The 17,834-nt window shown below is 41.4% G+C and overlaps 1 protein-coding gene across 8 annotated transcripts; it reads left to right on the forward strand.

Moving 5' to 3' along the window:
- The first annotated feature begins 4,712 nt into the window (after window positions 1-4,712).
- Window positions 4,713-16,784, forward strand: SPX (spexin hormone). 8 transcript variants are annotated; one of them, XM_044941231.2, is made up of 6 exons: window positions 4,713-6,958; window positions 7,352-7,471; window positions 7,644-7,807; window positions 8,207-8,269; window positions 9,922-10,075; window positions 15,285-16,784. In XM_044941231.2, the coding sequence occupies exons 1-5, from the start codon at window positions 6,953-6,955 to the stop codon at window positions 10,073-10,075; spliced, it is 507 nt and encodes a 168-aa protein (XP_044797166.2). In that variant the 5' UTR covers window positions 4,713-6,952; the 3' UTR covers window positions 15,285-16,784. The 8 variants fall into 8 exon arrangements, with proteins under 8 accessions (XP_044797166.2, XP_044797167.2, XP_025139158.1 ...); XM_044941232.2 differs by having other exon boundaries at window positions 7,352-7,432; XM_025283373.3 differs by having other exon boundaries at window positions 4,717-6,958; window positions 7,644-7,701.
- Window positions 16,785-17,834: the final 1,050 nt, after the last annotated feature.

Here is a 17,834-nt window from a genome sequence, read left to right on the forward strand (position 1 = left end):
AGGAATATATAATATTTAAGTATTCATGACGTAAACTCACTTAATGTCAGCAGTGTTTTGATCATAAACTTTAGTAAGGCCAAAAGCCACTGGACAAACCTATCAGTTAAGGTACACAATAAGTGTGTTGCGTCCAATCATTGAACCACAAATCTTGACTATTGTCTGTTGAACTGCAAGTCTTGAATCCATTATTAAATATCCAGTACATCTTTCTAGTAGTGAAGGACAGGGAGACCTGATGTCCAAGGGGTCACAAAGGGTCAGACACGACTTAAGGACTAAACAACATCTTTCTAACCTTTTCCTCTGGGCTAAAAGGTTCCAACCTCTGTGTTTCTGCTTCTTGTATCCATGTAGGAGGTTGGACATAGCATCTGCCCCAGATCCTTCAACTGACACTTTTCCATGGCCTTACCTTTACCAAGACCTGTTAAAAGGTCACCTCTATTTGACTAGGCCAAAACAGCTGGCCCTTCCATGTCCTCTCCTAGACCGTTCCACTTGTTTTGTATGTATATGGTTTTGGGAAAGAGATTCTTGAGCTTCAAAGCTTAAGTAAAGGTAAAGCCATTGGCCAATGAGTGGGGAGTTTTATTTTGGATAGTGGGCCTTCTCAGTGCCCTAAATCTCCTAAAGCTGGTAGCTCTTTGGGGAGTTAACTTCTTCCACCCCTTTATGAGACAACTGGCCTATGGAGTTGACTGGCCTTCACAGAGAATAAAGCCAAAACAAAGTAGGAATTAAACCCAGTGACCTCAACATCCAGTACCAAAATCCTCTATTCTTTCATCAGAGATAATTTCTATCTTTGAGTATCTTAATAGCCATATTGTCCAGGTAATCTTTCCCAAGATAGGGGCTGTTTGAAAAAGACAAACATCATATGTGATTTCTAAAAAAAAAAAAAAAAATTGATACAAATGAACTTAATAAAGAAATAGACTCACAGACATTGAAAACAAACTTACAGTTACCAAAGTGGATGGAGTGGGGGAAAGGTAGATAAATGAAGAATTTCAGATTAAAAAATACACACTACTATATATATAATAGATAACAAAGACCTACTGTAGACAACAGGGAACTATATTCAGGGAATTATATTCAACTATATTTTGAAATAACCTATAATGGAAAAGAATCTGAGAAAGGTTATATATATATGTTAGTTTGCTGTGCATCTGAAGGGCTTCTCTGGTGGCTCAGACAGTTAAGAATCTGCCTGTAGTACAGGAGACGTAATAGACACTAGTTCGATCCTTGGGTCAGGAAAACCCCCTGGAGAAGCCTGGAGAATTTCCTGAAACTAATATAACCTGCACCCGAAACTAATATAACATTGTAAATAAACTATACTTCAATTTTTAAAATGCATAAATTAAACAATTTGTTTCTAAAGGTAGGTGCTGTTGTGTGTGTGAACACAGTAATCACGGATCTTGTGAGAATGCAGTTTAAACTTTGACAGTGTTGTTTAAGTTGGGCCTGGGCACCCTGAAGTCGACTGGAAGAATTCAGATAACATCAGTGATATGAACAAAATTATCTGCATTAAATATGCCTTTTAAAAAAGTTGCAGAAAGGAAAACAAGTATCACATATTTATGTATATGCAATCTAGAAAAAATGGTACAGGTGAACCTATTTGCAGGGCAGGAAGAAAGACCAGACGTTAAGAAGAAACATGTGGACAGAGGCATATGGAGGAAGGGGACGGTGAGACAAAATGGGAGATGGGGATTGACATACGTAGACCACCGTGGGTAAAAAATAGATAGCTGGCGGGAACCTGACGCACAGCATAGGGAGCTCAGCTCAGTGCTTGTGATGACAGAGGGGATGGAATGCGGGGGGGCGGGTGTGTGTGTGAGAGAGAGGGAACTTCAAGAGGAGGGGGATATGTGAATACACACAGTTGATTCTTCTTGTACAGCAGAAACTAACACAATATTGTAAAGCAATTACACTCCAATTTTTTTTTTTTTTAAATGAAGGAAAAATAGGTTTCGGATCCAATTTGTCCAATAGCCACTGCCAGGTCATCATGTCAGCAGAATAAAAGGTAATGTTTTTGTATGTCAACTGTTTTGTAATCAAATAAGCAACTTCTTTTTTAGCCCATTTCTAGGTTTAGACCTGTAAAACTCTTTAACTTTTGTGATTTAACAAAAACATTTGATTGGGAGTCAATGCCTTTTTAGAACAAACTTACCTTCTCGCATGTTACTTTTGATAAGACTAGAATATTGATAACATGTCAAAGCCATTCTCCTCACTTGTGTGTATTATGCTGAAAATGGCAGCTTTGACGTAAAACATCTGCTTATGAATTCATTAGCGAACCTGTTATAGACAAAGCACATTAATTTATTTTTTCTTAAAATCATAATTTCAAAACACAGTTTGATTGGCAATTTATTTTCCTGTCCCTCTTTCTAGAACCTTTGTGTGTGTTTGGTATGGAAAGGGGAAAAAAGACATTTTAGTTGTTTATTGATGAATGATCAGTCATTTCAGTCATGGCCGACTCCTTGCGACCCTATGGACTGTAGCCTGTCAGGCTCCTTCTGTCTATGGGATTCTTCAGGCAAGAATACTGGAGTGGCAGTGGGTTGCTGTGCTCTCCTCCAGGGGATCTTCCCAACCCAGGGATCAAATCCGCATCCCCTGCGACTCCTGCATTGCAGGTGGATTCTTTACCTGTTAAACCAGCAGGGAAGCCCAGTTGCTTGTTCAGTTCAGTTCAGTCACTCAGTTGTGTCCGACTCTTTGCGACCACATGAATCGCAGCACCCCAGGCCTCCCTGTCCATCACCAACTCCTGGAGTTCACTCAAACTCACGTCCATCGAGTCGGTGATGCCATCCAGCCATCTCATCCTCTGTCATCCCCTTCTACTCCGTTGCTTGTTAGGATAACCTAATAACTGGGTTTCAGTTATGAGTTCTTTTAAAATATAGTCTTCTTTTTTCTATTGCTTTTTCTTTGGAACTTGCTACAATCCCTTGAAATTAATTTATGAAATCCTAAAACCTAATCTTTAATGTTAAGATTTTTCTCTAGATATGGTGGTAATCTTTAGTCCTTAGTTTTTATCTTCCTCCTCTCCTAAACAGTAGAAAATACTACATTCATGGTTCTGGCTCTTTCTTGCTTTAATTATTCTTTAAAGGGAGTAACTATTTCTTAAGTTTCTACCTACAAACTCCTTTATATATTTCATTCTCATTTACTAACAAAATCTCCTTTCTGCATATGACTATCAAGTCCAAATGTCAGATGCCCAAACCTCAATCTCTCTTGCAGAAGTATTTACAGGTAGATAGCATCACCCATCAGAGAAGGCAATGGCAACCCACTCCAGTGTTCTTGCCTGGAGAATCCCAGGGACAAGGGAGCCTGGTGGGCTGCCATCTATGGGGTCGCACAGAGTCAGACACAACTGTAGTGACTTGGCAGCAGCAGCAGCAGCAGCACCCATCAAGCTTCAATCCCAAGAAAAACTCATCTGTTCCTTCTCCATACGCCCTGATATTTCTATTGCTAGCCATTCTCCCCAGAGAAGGCAATGGCACCCCCACTCCAGTACTCTTGCCTGGAAAATCCCATGGACTGAGGAGCCTGGTGGGCTGCAGTCCATGGGGTCACTGAGGGTCAGACATGACTGAAGTGACTTAGCAGCAGCCATTCTCCCAGTCATGCAGACTTTAAGTTTTCAAGTTTTTTAGTTTGTGTTATCACTTTTTATATCATCTAAGATTTACTACTCAAAATGTCCAAGGGTCAGAATAGGATCTATCAGCATCACTTGGGAGTTTATTAGAAATGCAGATTCTCAGGCCCCATCCCATCTGTACTGAATCAGAACAGACATTTTAATGAGATTCCCAGATGATTCAAAAACACATTAATAAATACCTGCAGAGCACTACTCTAACATTTAGAAGAAAGAGATCATCTCTCTCATCCATGGTACCTTAGCACATGGTGGCCACTCTGATCCTTGTTCACTGTCTGCCTGTGTGTATAACTATTTCAACTAAAGAAAGTCTTGCTGAAAGTGAAAGAGGAGAGTGAAAAAGCTGGCTTAAAACTCAACATTCAAAAAACTAAGATCATGGCATCTGGTCTCATCACTTCATGGCAAATAGATGGCAAACATTGGAAACAGTGACAGACTTTATTTTCTTGGGCTCCAAAATCACTGCAGATGGTGACTGCAGCCATGAAATCAAAAGACACTTGCTCCTTGGAAGAAAAGGTATGACCAACCTAGACAGCATATTAAAAAGCAGAAATATTACTTTGTCGACAAAGGTCTGTCTAATCAAAGGTATGGTTTTTCCAGTAGTCATGTATGGATGTGAGAGTTGGACCATAAAGAAAGCTGAGTGCCAAAGAATTGATACTTTTGAACTGTGGTGTTGGAGAAGACTCTTGAGAGTCCCTCGGACTGCAAGGAGATCCAACCAGTCAATCCTAAAGGAAATCAGTCCTGAGTATTCATTGGAAGGACTGATGCTGAAGCTGAAAGTCCAATACTTTGGCCACCTGATGCGAAGAACGGACTTATTGGAAAAGACCCTTATGCTGGGAAAGACTGAAGGCAGGAGGAGAAGGGGACGACAGAAGAGATAGTTGGATGGCATCACTGACTCGATGGACATGTGTTTGAGCAAGCTCTGGGAATTGGTGATGGACTGGGAAGCCTGGCATGCTGCAGTCCATGGGGTTGCAAAGAGTCGGACACGACTGAGTGACTGAACTGAACTGTACATATTTGGGTCATAGCCCTCTTGCCTTCTCCAAATTCCTTTTTGCAGTTCTCTTCCATATCATCAATTTTTCCTTCTCTGCCAATCATCTCCATCAGCATACAGGTTCTGCAAATGGTCATCAAAAGAAACCAACAAACCTGGTTGATTTAAGCAAAAGAGGACTTTCTTAAAAGGACACTGCAGGTGGATCACTACCTCCTCAGCACTGCATGCAGGAATCTGTCACTAGCATTGTAGCCAGTATTGCCCACACAAACTTGAGCATCCTACAACCACTGCTACACCAGAAAGTGCTTCTCCCACTCCCCACTTATTCCCTCCCAGCTCCAGTCTCCATCTAAGTGGGCACATCTGATTGGTGAAGCCTGTATCATGCCCACACTCTACCTGATAGGGAGACTGGGAAGGAGTATCTGACATGTTCAGCATCTACAATAGACGGAGAACACTGCCTCCCACCAAAAGTCATAATTTATAGTTTAGGGAATTTCAGAAATTTCCTTCAATTAAAAGGATTCAGATGTTATTGAAAGGTTAAAAAAAAAAATCCCATTTCTACCACACTCATTTATCTTTTTTCAAAGTTTATTTTTTCCTTTCCCCCTTTTGGTGAAATTAAAAAAGGTTGTCCACACTGGTCTTTATTTCCTCATATCCTATTCTACCCAATCTAGCATTGTTCTTCAAAAGCCATCATATTCCCAAATCCAGCAGACACTTCTCAGCTCACACAGTTTAACCTTGCAGTGTTATTGGATATTCTCCCAGCTCCCATGATCTTATGGTCTCTTGGAATTTCACTTTTTTCCAATTGCTTCAGCTCAGCTTCCTTTGCTGACTTTCCCTCTGCTCAATCTCTGTATATTTGTTTTCAGAGCTCTATCTCTTCCTCTCTAACTCCATTCACTCCCTAAGCATTCTTTCAATTTCAATTTTTTCCTGGCTTAAAATTCTCAAATCTGATAATTCTTGCCTTTAGAAAAAAATCTACAGACCTGTTTGCTGAGCTCTAGAGTTTTGCATCTGCAACTGCTTACTTTGTACTTCTCCATGTATGTCTAATACATATTTTAATTTTAATATGTCCAAAGAAAATTCTTAATTTCCCTCTCTAAGTTGGTTCCTTATGAAGTCCCTCCAATTAGGGCTTTATCATTCATCTGGTGTTGAAGCCAAAAATCTCAGAATCATCCTTGATTTATTTTTCTTAAACTCTCATATCCCATTTATCTACAAGTCCATATTTTCTACCGCCCAAATTCATTACAGCTCTCCATTCCCTACAAGCACTCCCCTAGTCTAAGCCATCATCATCTTTTGCTTATTCCCAAATTGACATTTGAATTGGCCCATTTCTTCCTCTCCATCCTCAATTCATAGCACCCTCTCCAGACCCCCACACAACTTTGCTCCATTGATCACCTTCCTGTTCTTCAAACAAGCCAAGCTCTTTGCCATCCCAAGATTTTGCATTTTTCTTCTGCCTAGAATGTCAGCAATACTAAATCCATGCCAGCTTATCCCATTCTGACTCCACCTTATCCTTCCAGATCCCTTTTGATTTTTACCTTCCCTAAACTAGCAGAAACTTGTCTTTTTGATTCATGTTTGTGTCCCATGGGATGTCTGATACACAGTAGGCATTCCATAAATATTTGTTAAATAACTGAATTGATAATTAAGTGAATGACTGATGTCATATTCCATTGAGATTCCCTAACCTTTTCATTCCTATCCAAATGACTCATCTTTACTCATTGGTGATAGCTTGATAACTAGTTATCTAAGACAAGTTTTGTTCATTTACTTTTGATTCTGCCTGGGGTTATTAAACATTCTTTTAATGATAATAATAATAATGCCTTGAAAATCTAGTAAGAAAACCAAAGATTATGATGCTGATATACTCAGAATATCTCCTGGCTGATGTGGGCAGTAAATGATGTTCACCCATCAATCATTTTTCCACTTCCTGCAACTGAATCTCCCTGGAGGAGTCATCAGATGCTCTCAATCTTGAAGATTGACAGGAAGTCCCTGCAGACACCAACTCTATGCAACATCAAGAGGGATCCTTGACACTGAGATTTAAAAGCCCCATTCTCAGAACAAGATTTAGAAAACTCACAGGCTAAGTTCTAGTTATCGCAGCTTCTGGAAAGGTGCAGAACATGAAGGTAAGGAAAAGTTTTATTTGAGACTTTCTAGCTATTTTATAAAAAGCTGTATAGTGTTTTTTTTTTTTAACTTTCATGTTTAATGTGTTTCAGAGTCAAACATTATGCCCTTAAAATATCAGATTCATTTGATTTTACAAAGAAAAAAATTCACTTATTCTCTTAAATCCTCGTTTGGGTTAAATAATTAAAATAAAATATTTCTATTTTTTAAAAAGATCTCTTTGTGAATTAACTAGATGATAAACTGGGGAACTCCCTTCCCCCCTACACTCTGAGTGCTAAAACAGAACATAGCAAATAAAAAAAAGGGGGGGGTGTAATTGTCCAGGAGCGAAGGAAAAAAGTAGAAGATTCTATAGGCACAGAAATAACTTTGATCTTTTCATGCAGGGATTCAAAAGTCTGGTGGTAATGACCTTGACCCTCTTCCTGGTGTTTTCTTTCATGGGAAATTGCAACAGTGCTCCGCAGGTAATCACAAGCAAAAATTGGGGCTCCTCTATGCGCTGGGTACGTCCTTCCTTCCTTCTTCCCTCCCCTCTATTTCTTCCCTTCTTTTCCTTCTTTCTTCTCCTTCCTTCCCTTCCCTTTCTTTCGTTCCCTCCCCTCCCTTCTGGTTTATTTCTAATGCTGGGCTGGGCAGCAACGCCTCACTAACTGCTTTCCTCTTCTTGGGTTGTAGAGACTCTTTGAGAGAAGGAACTGGACTCCTCAAGCTATGCTCTACCTGAAGGGTGCACGTATGTTCCAAACACTTTGCTCTTCTGACAGTGGTAAAGGGAGAGCCTTAGGGGCGCATGAATCCGTGGGACAGATGGAGACCTGCGGGGAGAGAATACTATCGAGGTTGTTCCCATAAATAATTGAGGTCATCCTGGTCTCAGTTAATCAAGGAGAAATGTCGGGGGTGGAGGTGGGGGGGGGGGGGGGGGGATAATCAGAAATCCTCTAACCAAAACCGGAAGGTAGTTGGCTCTTGCTCAAAGAAAGATTGGGGTTTCCCAGGCACACCGCCCTGGCTGGTGAGCGAGACCGCCACCCCTTCCGAAGCGCTGGGGGAGGCGCGCGGCTTTCCCGGTGGTCTCTTTCCCCTACCGCGCTGGGGACCCGGGGGCCCGGAGGCCCGCAGCCCCGCGCGCCCCGGGTGGGAGCACCGGCCTCGCCGCCCCGGCTCGCCCGCTCCTGGTCCGGAAACTCCCACCGGTCGGGCCGGGCGGGCGCTGAGCCCTTGTCTCGCCTTGGCAGAGGGGCGCCGCTTCCTTTCCGACCAGAGCCGGAGGAAGGACCTCTCCGACCGGCCGCCGCTGGGTGAGTGCGCCGGAGCCAGGAGGCCGCGGGCGCCAGAAGACCGCGCGGGTCGGGAGGGCGCACTACGCCCCCGGGAAAGCGGGCTCCGGGGCCGCCCAAGGGAGAGCCGGCCCCGCCCAGGCCGGCTGACCTTAAGGATAGAGATCCGGTGGCGGGAGCGGGGGTTCCGCTCCAGACAGCCGGGGATGGGGGGAGTGGCGGGGCGGGGGGAAGGGCGGAGAGGTCAGGATGGGTATGAGAGCTGTGCGCCTGCCCCTAGAAATGTGCCTGCCGTTTAACGCAGGGTCTTTTCAAGATTTCCTTTAAACTCTGTTGTTACAAATGTTATCATCGTCGTCATTATTATAATAGTGCTTTGCCTAAAAACTTCAAACGCCTCTGTTTTATTACTGAAAAGAACTATCAAAAGGTTCAAAGCCAGAAATAGTGAAGAAGTGGGGGGCCTTTAAGGATGGAGCCGGAGACTCTTTCATGATAAACTTTCCACGCCGTTGGATTAAAAAATAGCAATATCATTCATTTTGATAAGCATTCAAGATTGCTGAAAATTACCAAGTCTACTCGTTTTGAAAAATACCAAACACTGTTTTGAGCACGTAGTAGGTGCTTATCAAATTTTGATTTACCTTCTTCAAGCCGGCACCTTATTTACTGTAGGAGGGTAAGGTTTGTTTTCCCACTTCTGTAGATCCCCAAAAATCGTGGTTTGTGTTGAATCAGGACGGTCTGTCTTCCATCAACTTAGGTTTGAAATAGTTTTGAATATTTTTCAGATTCTCTTTCAGTCAAATAATTTCCTTATATGTGGCCCAAAAAGTAGATTATTTTCTCAAACTGCTTTGGAAGGAGTAAGAAAGAACTAGACTCCAGGCAGTGTGTGTGTGTGTGTGTGTGTGTGTGTTAGTCATTCAGTCGTGTTTGACTCTTGCAACCCCACCGGGCTTCTCTGTCCAAGGAAATCTCCAAGCAGAAATACTGAGTGAGTTGCCATTTCCTCCTCCAGGCGATCTTCTTGACCCAGGGATCAGACTCCAGGCAGAGTCCCCTCTAAACTTTTCCACTCAGGCATCCCATTTTAACCTCTGAGGGGGAAAATTCCTCCTGGGCTCTTTATCTTAATCCTCCTTGCTTTAGTGAAATTTGCTGTAGTATATAGTTTAAATTCTCTTCCATTCCCTGTCATAATATAACCAACTGTAAGTAATGTCCAAGGAAAGTGTGAAATGTTTCAACTTGTAAAAATCAGTCTGTGCAAGGGGCTCTTTGCTGAGCAATCAAAAAGCTATTTCACAGAGATTTTTCTAGTATTATAGCATAGTGGAATAAGACTTATCTATATGAAAAAAAAAAAAAAAAGGCTTATCTATATGAATATTTAGGATTCCCTGGTGACAGATGGTAAAGAATCTGCCTGCACTGCAGGAGACCAGGATTTTATCCTAGGGTCGGGAAGATGCCCTGGAGAAGGGAATGGCAACCCACTCTAGTATTCTTGCCTTCTAGTATTCTTGCCTGGGGAATCCCATGGATAGAGGAGCCTGGTGGGCTCCATGAGGTTGTGGAGTTGGACACGACTGAGCAACTAACAGTTACTTACTTATATGAATGTTTAAATGCTAATAGAACCTGTATATGTTTTTTCATTTCTCCAGAAAGACGAAGCCCAAATTCCCAACAACTAACTCTTCCAGAGGCAGCAGCTGTACTATTGGCTTTTTTGCAGAAACCACAAGAAGGTACAAGCATAGTGAACTCTTTTACCTGCAGGACAGAGAAGCTTTGAGTGCTTTGGAGATTCTGTGTTGAGTACGACAACGTTGCTTTTATTTATTTAGATTTTAAAAAATAATTAACAGTTGCCCAGGCCATCAGAAATTCACAGAGATGTTTATTATTTACAGACTACCATATTTCTCATTATAGTGAGTCCCAAGAATGTAAAAACATTTCCTTGATGAGATGGTGGGATTTCATGTTAATTCCATAATCCATAGCCTTTTGGAACTTTTATTTCTCTTAGAACCCTAGAGACTCCAACTTCATTATTTTATATTGGAAAAAACTGAGGCCAAGTAATCACAAATACAATTACTTGCTATTAAAATTTGAAGCAAATGAAATAGCTGAAAATCATTCATGTTTAACTTACAAACAGGGCAGTTTCTTATGGTTCACCCTAAGAGATACGGGCTAGTTCTGATGCTAAATGCTAAACTTGTGTGATTTGTGTTTCACTATTCAACTTCTTGGATTTTCCCAATGGCTCAGTGGTTAAAGAATCTGCCTGCAGTGCAGGAGACACAGGGATACTCAGGTTTGATCTCTGGGTTGGGAAGATCCCCTGTAAGAGGAAAATGGCAACCCACTCCAGTATTCTTTCCTGAAAATTCCATGGACAGAGGAAACTAGTGGGCTACGGTCCACGGGGTCGCAAAGAGTCGGACATGAATGAGCAACTGAGCATGCACACATACAGCTTCTTGCATGCCAGGATTAGGTGTGATCTTCAAATAGAGATTCTCTGTCCCTGTGGCATTAAAACCACTATTTGCATTAAGGCATCTTGTAACACATTAGCCTGGACTTTGGAATATAACAGAACTGGGTTCAAATCCTGGCCTGACTGTTTTTCTATCTGGGTGGCCTTAGTGTCATTATTGCTAAAAAGGAATAATGACATCCATGGGCAGGGTTGCTCTAAGAGCCAAATGAAACGAAGTATGTAATTTTTTATTAGTGTTAACAATAGAGGTCATCAAAGCATAATAAATAGACCTAGACATTTTGCTCTCAAAAACTGTAATGATGCCATATTTATGATATGATTTAAATGATAAAATGTATTTAAAAAATACAGTGAGTAGTGTGTGCTCAGTCGTGCCTGACTCTGAGACCCCATGGACTGTAGCCGACCAGACTCCTCTGTCCATGGGATTTCCCAGGCAAGAATACTAGAGTGGATTGCCATTTCTTCCTCCCAGGGATCTTCCTGACTGAGGGATCGAGCCGGCATCTCCTGAATTGGCAGGTGGATTCTTTACCACTGAGCCACCTGGTAAGCTCCCTGGTGGGTCAGAGCACAAACTGCTGGTCTGCTGCTCTGACCCTTGTGCTGATGAAGAAAACCCTGTGCTCACTGCCTGGTATTGGATGGGCAATGTCTGGGAAAGGAAGAGAGCAGGAGGTTCTTTCTGGCTTCAAACTTATGGCTTTGTTGTGGAAAAACAAAATAAAAACAACCCTACAAGAAGCAAATTGAAGAGACAGGGATAAAGAAGTCTTTTGAACTCAGAGCAAGGTGGGAGTTGACTTGGTTGCGTGGAAGAGGTTATACTACTCAATTCAGCAAATCTGCATTGATGTCTGCTAGGTTCCAGGCACTGTGGCAGATAGAGAAAAAAGTAGGTTAAACAAAAAAGTAAAATGAGTGGTGGTGGTCCAGTGGTTCAGACAGCATCTCCTGCATTGGCAGGCAGATTCTTAACCACTAGCACCACCTGGGAAGCCCAATACATTTATTAATAATTGATTCATCCATACTAAGTGAATACCTCCTAAGATTACCCACCACTATCATCCATACTTTACAGATGAGGAAACAGAAGCACAGAAAGATTGAGTAGCTTGCCCACTCTCAGGAGGCAGGGACATACTAGAACTGGGCTGAGAAATAGGAGGTAGCTGATTCTTCATCAGAGAATTAATCATATGGTCTATGGATTTTTAGCAGAGAGAGAACATGGTAAAGGAAGATGTAACTGGTTATGGCTTATAGGGTAACCATCAGAGCAGGAACAATAGCTATAGTATGAGAACATCTACCGTGTGTCAGATGTTAATGTCATCCTTGTAGCTCGGAAAACTGAACCTTTCTGGGGTGTATAGCCTTTCCTAAGGCCACGCGGTTAGTAAGAAGTGATATGGGGAGTTTAACTCACGGCTGTGGGCATCTGTAACTCTTGCCATCTCTCAAATGGATGGTGATAAGAGGAAGGCTGGAGAGGGGAGTCAATGAGAAACTAAGGCAGTCATTCGGGAGCGGAGTCATGAGGTCAGCAGGAATGGAGGCTCTATGCTGAGGCATACCACAAGGAGAGCAGATAACACAGGGTAACTATTTGCTAAAAGCATAACACAGAATGGATAAGCAACCAGGTCTTACTGCATAGCACAGGGAGCTATCAAATATAGCAGAATGCTTAGTAAGAGTACAGAAATCAGAGGAGGAAGAAGATTGTGTTGGGTAGGAAGGGTCGTTAAAGAGGAATGGGATGGGGGCGTGGGAGGGAGGCTCAAGAGGGAGGGGATATATGTATACTTATAACTGATTCACACTGTACAGCAGAAACTAACACAGCATTGTAAAGCAGTCATCCTCCAATTTAAATTTTTTTCAATTAAATAGTAATAAAATAAATTGTAGTTCACAAATCTTTCCCTTGCCCTGCCCAGTGGTAAGATTTACTGCTGCTATGCCCATTCTGAAACCTTGTTTGGAGGGAATTTGGGAAAGGAAATTAAACTGCAGAGTTAAGAGAAAGTGGGCGCTTGCTGGCATGGCCTTCAGAATTCTTGCAATGAAAAGATGAGAAATAGTTGAGTCATGGGTAGAAGATGCTGCATCCAACATTTGGCATTCTTAGTGATTTTTGAAGTCAGTAGGAGGACAGCACAAGTAGACATGAGGGGATCATGAAGTCTGAGATTTCATTGCTGGGAAGATTTGCAGAGCCAGAAAGGAAAGTGAGCTGGAAGGGAGAAAGGAGAGCTCGTTTTAAAGAGAAAGAGAAGGTAAACTTCCCTGACAGTCCAGTGTCTAAGACTTTGAACTCCCAAGGCAGGGGGCTTCTGGTCAGGGAACTAGATCCCACATGCCACAACTCAGACCTAGCACGGCCAACTAAATTAATAAATATTTTTTAAAAAATAAAGAGGAGGAGAAGGATCTTCATTAAAAACTACAGAAGGATTTGACTCTAGGTCTCCATTTCAAGTCTTTTGGAAAAATAAATTCAATTTAGTTCTTTAAGTTTCTGAAGTGGCTTGTCTCTGATGATGAAATTAGAAAACAAAATTTTATTAGTCTAAATTGATGGGAAATTTTGGATTCTTACATGATAGATTAATCAGTGTTCATCTTTATATTTTTATTCTGAAGTCCCTAGATATGATTTGGACTGACTCTTTGCAATCCCATGGGAATTCTTCAGGCCAGAGTAGATAGACTTACTGGAGTAGATAGACTTTCCCTTTTCCAGGGGATCTTCCCAACCCAGATGAGCCACAAGGGAAGCCCTTATTTTAAGTAGTGGATTATTATTTTAATGGTGGATATACAGGGATGATTCCTTTCTTGGCTTATTTTTCCTTTCCTTTAAATACACTGCTGCTGCTGCCACTAAGTCACTTCAGTCGTGTCAGACTCTGTGTGACCCCATAGATGGCAGCCCACCAGGCTCCCCCGTCCCTGGAATTCTCCAGGCAAGAACACTGGAGTGGGTTGCCATTTACTTCTCCAATGCATGAAAGTGAAAAGTGAAAGTGAAGTCGCTCAGTCGTGTCAGACTCTTAGTGACCCCATGGACTGCAGCCGACCAGGCTCCTCCGTCCATGGGATTTTCCAGGCAAGAGTACTGGAATGGGGTGCCATTGCCTTCTCCCTTTAAATACACACTACCCTATATAAAACAGATAACTATTAAGGACCTACTGTATATCACAGCGGAGAAAGAAATGGCAACCCACTCCAGTGTTCTTGCCTGGAGAATCCCAGGGATGGGGGAGCCTGGTGGGCTGCTGTCTATGGGGTCGCACAGAGTTGGACACGACTGAAGTGACTTAGCAGCAGCAGCAGCAGCAGTATAGCACAGAGAACTCTACTCAATACTCTGTAATGACCTGTATGGGAAAAGAAGTGGATACATGTATATGTGTAACTGATTCACTTTGCTATACAGAAGAAACTAACACTATAATAAATTTTTTTTAATGTTTTAATTTAAAGAGTAAATAGAGCAGCTAATTATCTGCAGTACTTTGAAGTTTGATAGCAATTCAGATTAAACTAACTCAGATATTCCAACTATAATGTTACTAACTAGAGGAAAGTGTTTTTCTCTAGAGATGACCTTAGACAAAATGAACAGTGAAATTTTGCCTCTGGTAACTTCCTTTCCCTTCTGCATTGTCAGTTTCAGCCCTTAGACCCAGTTTTAATTCTAGGAACCTAGTGTCCCCTCAGTATGTTCCCACACAAGAGGTGATTCCTCCTGCTCTGAAGTTTTGCAGTCCCATCCAACTAACAAACGTCCCTTCTTTTTGTCTTCCTTCCATCCCAGGCCTCTAGTTGAGCTAATAAGAGAATATGTGTTCCTTTGGCATCTTTCCTAACCAAAGTGCATTTTAATAGGAAATATAGAAACAGTGGGACTTCCCAGGTGGTGCTAGTGGTAAAGAATCTGCCAGCCAGTGCAGGAGATCTAAGAGACTCAGGTTCGATCCCTGGATCAGAAGATCCCCTGGAGGAAGTCATGGCAACCAACTCCAGTATTCTTGCCTGGAGAATCCCATGGACAGAGGAGCCTGGCAGGCTACAGTCCATAGGGTCGCACAGAGTCAGACATGATTAGCATGCAAATTAGCATGCATGCATGCATAGAAACAATACCTTGCTTCGAGTGCATGGTTCCACTAGGGAATATTTTAGACACGAGGCATATTTAGAGAAAGACATGTGGCCATTTTGGATTTCTACTAAACACACCATGTAAATTCATTCACTGTGGCGACCCACAGTTAGATATGAATTCTATGATGGGTCCCAAGCTGAGGGAGGAAATTTTTTAACAAAATCAATCAGAATCCAATTAGGGGGCATTCCGTAGCAGAGGCCATGAGTTGACATAATGTAAGGGGGGCAAATCAAATGTTTACTTCCTGAAATTCTCTTCATCTTGTGTCTTCTTCTTGTAAAAAAACAGGATGTGTTTATGTTATGTATTTTTTTCCCTTACAGCTGGAGATGAAAACTTGGATCAAACCAGATTCCTAGAAGACAGTCTGCTAAACTGGTGAAAATATAACAGATTCCATTCAATTATATTCTATTCTTGTTGAAAACATGAACCATGTAAATAAAGCCTGTGGACCCTTTTCCCTTCATTTGTAATCTTAGGAACATGTGCAGCCAGTTTTATTCTTCCAGAAGGTAAAGTGATGCTGCGTTCTTAGAACGTCACTGCTTTCTCCATGATTTCAGGTCCTATTTAGATCACCTGGTGTCTTACTCTTGAATTTAACCCATTTATAGTTATTAGGTTGAAGACTCTTTAGAGTGTTCCTTCTTTTTGTTACAATACCCATCTTGATTTAATCATTCTTAGTTGTGGTTTTTTTTTTTTTTTTTCCATTTTATTACCCACTTGCATTGTCTTAGCACTCAACAGTGAATCTCCTCTCCTTTCCCCCCTTTCTTCACCTCCAAGGAGAGAGAGGTGGGAAGCATGGGAGGATGAGAAAGAGTGAAATGTGATTGTTAGTATCCAGGAGAGGTGAGTTGTCAGGAAGGGAACCAGGGGGGATGACTGGGAAGAAGCCCTGTGATCAGACACGACACTCTGGTTGCTGAGGGAGGGGGACCCTTGGTGAGGCAGGAGCCAGTGGAAGGTTCTACAGTGGGGTGCTCTCCCTGTGCTCTCTGGGGATTTCTGTGAATTCAGTTTAGAAACGAGGATCTAAAAGTTACTGGAAAATAAGATGGAAACATACTCCACTCCTGGATATATTGTACAAAAGAAATGAATCATTTTTTTTAGAGCCATTTTCCTTGGCTAAGCAGATTCAAAGATTGCTTACTCTAACTGTCTAGAACTTTAGGCTTTATTTGCCCCTGGAGGAGGAAACAGCAACCCACTCCAGTGTTCTTGCCTGAGAAATCTCAAGGACAAAGGAGCTTGGCAGGCTGCAGTTCACAGGGTTGCAAAGAGTCAGACATGACTGAGAGACCGAGCACGCACTAGACTTTATTTGCATTAAAACATAACATAAAGGCACTCCGAGAATGTAAGTGCATGATACAAGGCCTAGTTTATTCAGTTTTTAAAGTCAACTATAAAGTCGACAGTTTTTCAGTACTGTCTGAAAAATAAAATATGCACTACCTACAGCAAGCATATGGTATTTATTTGGAATTACAGTATGACCAGCATGTCAATTATTTATGACTTAATTAATTGAAAGTTGTTACTGATAATTGTCATAAGTGGAAAGCATTGTCAATTCTTATTATCACCAGTATATAAGCTATTAGTGAGTAGGTAAAGAATATCATTATATGAATGTCTCTGTAACTTGGAATTACAGTTTTACTGTATTAAGTAAACAAAACCCTATATGTAAGATTTGTCTGTATCTCATTTCATAATTGAATAATGAAACTGTTTTCAAGTTAATGTAACACGGATCTCTGCCAAAAACTTAATATGCTAGCATTAAAAAATTCTTTGTGGCATTAAAATAGACGCCTGTCATTAATATTTGATTTTAAAGTGGATTTTCTAGAAAGTATAAATGTCCAGTCTATTGAGAATTATTTACTCAGCTGACATAGACTTGCACATTTGAACTACTTAAATACTACGTCTATTTGGAGAATACATTTAAAGTCTATCTTACAAAGTAATTCTTCCACCTAAAACAATCTCAAGCATTTCTCACTAAAACAGAGCTTTTCAAAGCTGTCTAAATGGCCAACAGCTGTTAAAATATTACCAGCTCCAATATTAGAAGTATTTGAATTTCCTGAACATTTTTCTGTTATAAAGATGTGCTCATTAACACAGTAGTTGCATAAAGACCCCTATGCCTGGTTTGCTATAACTTTCTATCTCTCCTGGAGTGTCTTTGCAATTCTCTTCATTTCTGCCTTTTCAAAACCGAAATGAATTAAGTGATCAGTGGTCAAAATCTTTCACATTGTATGACTTGTATTTTATTTACAATTTTTCAGAATTATTCAACTTTCTGCTTTACTTTTTAAAAAAATTGAGTATAGTTGCTTTATCCCTAAAGAAGGGTATGGCAACCCACTTCAGTATTCTTGCCTGGAGAATCCCATGGACAGAGGAGCCTAGAAGGTTACAGTTGGTATGGTTGCAAAGAGTTGGACACAACTGAAGCGACTTAGCACGCATGCATGCATAGTTGCTTTATAATGTTGTGTTAGTTTCTGCTGTACAACAAAGTGAATCTGCTATATATATATGTATATATGTATATATATATATATATATACACATATATCCCCCCTCTTCAGCCTCCCTCCCACCACCCCCCATCCCACACCTCTAGGTCATCAATATAGCAACTTCACACTAGCTATCTATTTTGCACATGGGTAATGTATATACATGAGTGTTACTCTCTCAATTCATCCCACCTCCCTTTGAGTAACTCATCTCACCTCTCAATTCATTCCACCCTCCTCGTCCCCCTGCCCCTCATGTCTACAAGGCCATTCTCTACGTCTGCGTCTCTATTCCTACCCTCCACGTAGGATTGTTTGGCT

This window comes from Bubalus bubalis, chromosome 4 (assembly GCF_019923935.1).
Source record: "Bubalus bubalis isolate 160015118507 breed Murrah chromosome 4, NDDB_SH_1, whole genome shotgun sequence".
Classification (NCBI taxonomy): Eukaryota; Metazoa; Chordata; class Mammalia; order Artiodactyla; family Bovidae; genus Bubalus; species Bubalus bubalis.

Bases quoted from the DNA above. Each gene is read 5' to 3' on its own strand.
- SPX (XM_044941231.2), top strand. The intron at 7,472-7,643 runs GTACGTCCTTCC...CTTGGGTTGTAG, and splicing joins GGGGCTCCTCTATGCGCTGG to AGACTCTTTGAGAGAAGGAA. The intron at 7,808-8,206 runs GTTGTTCCCATA...TCGCCTTGGCAG, and splicing joins GGGGAGAGAATACTATCGAG to AGGGGCGCCGCTTCCTTTCC.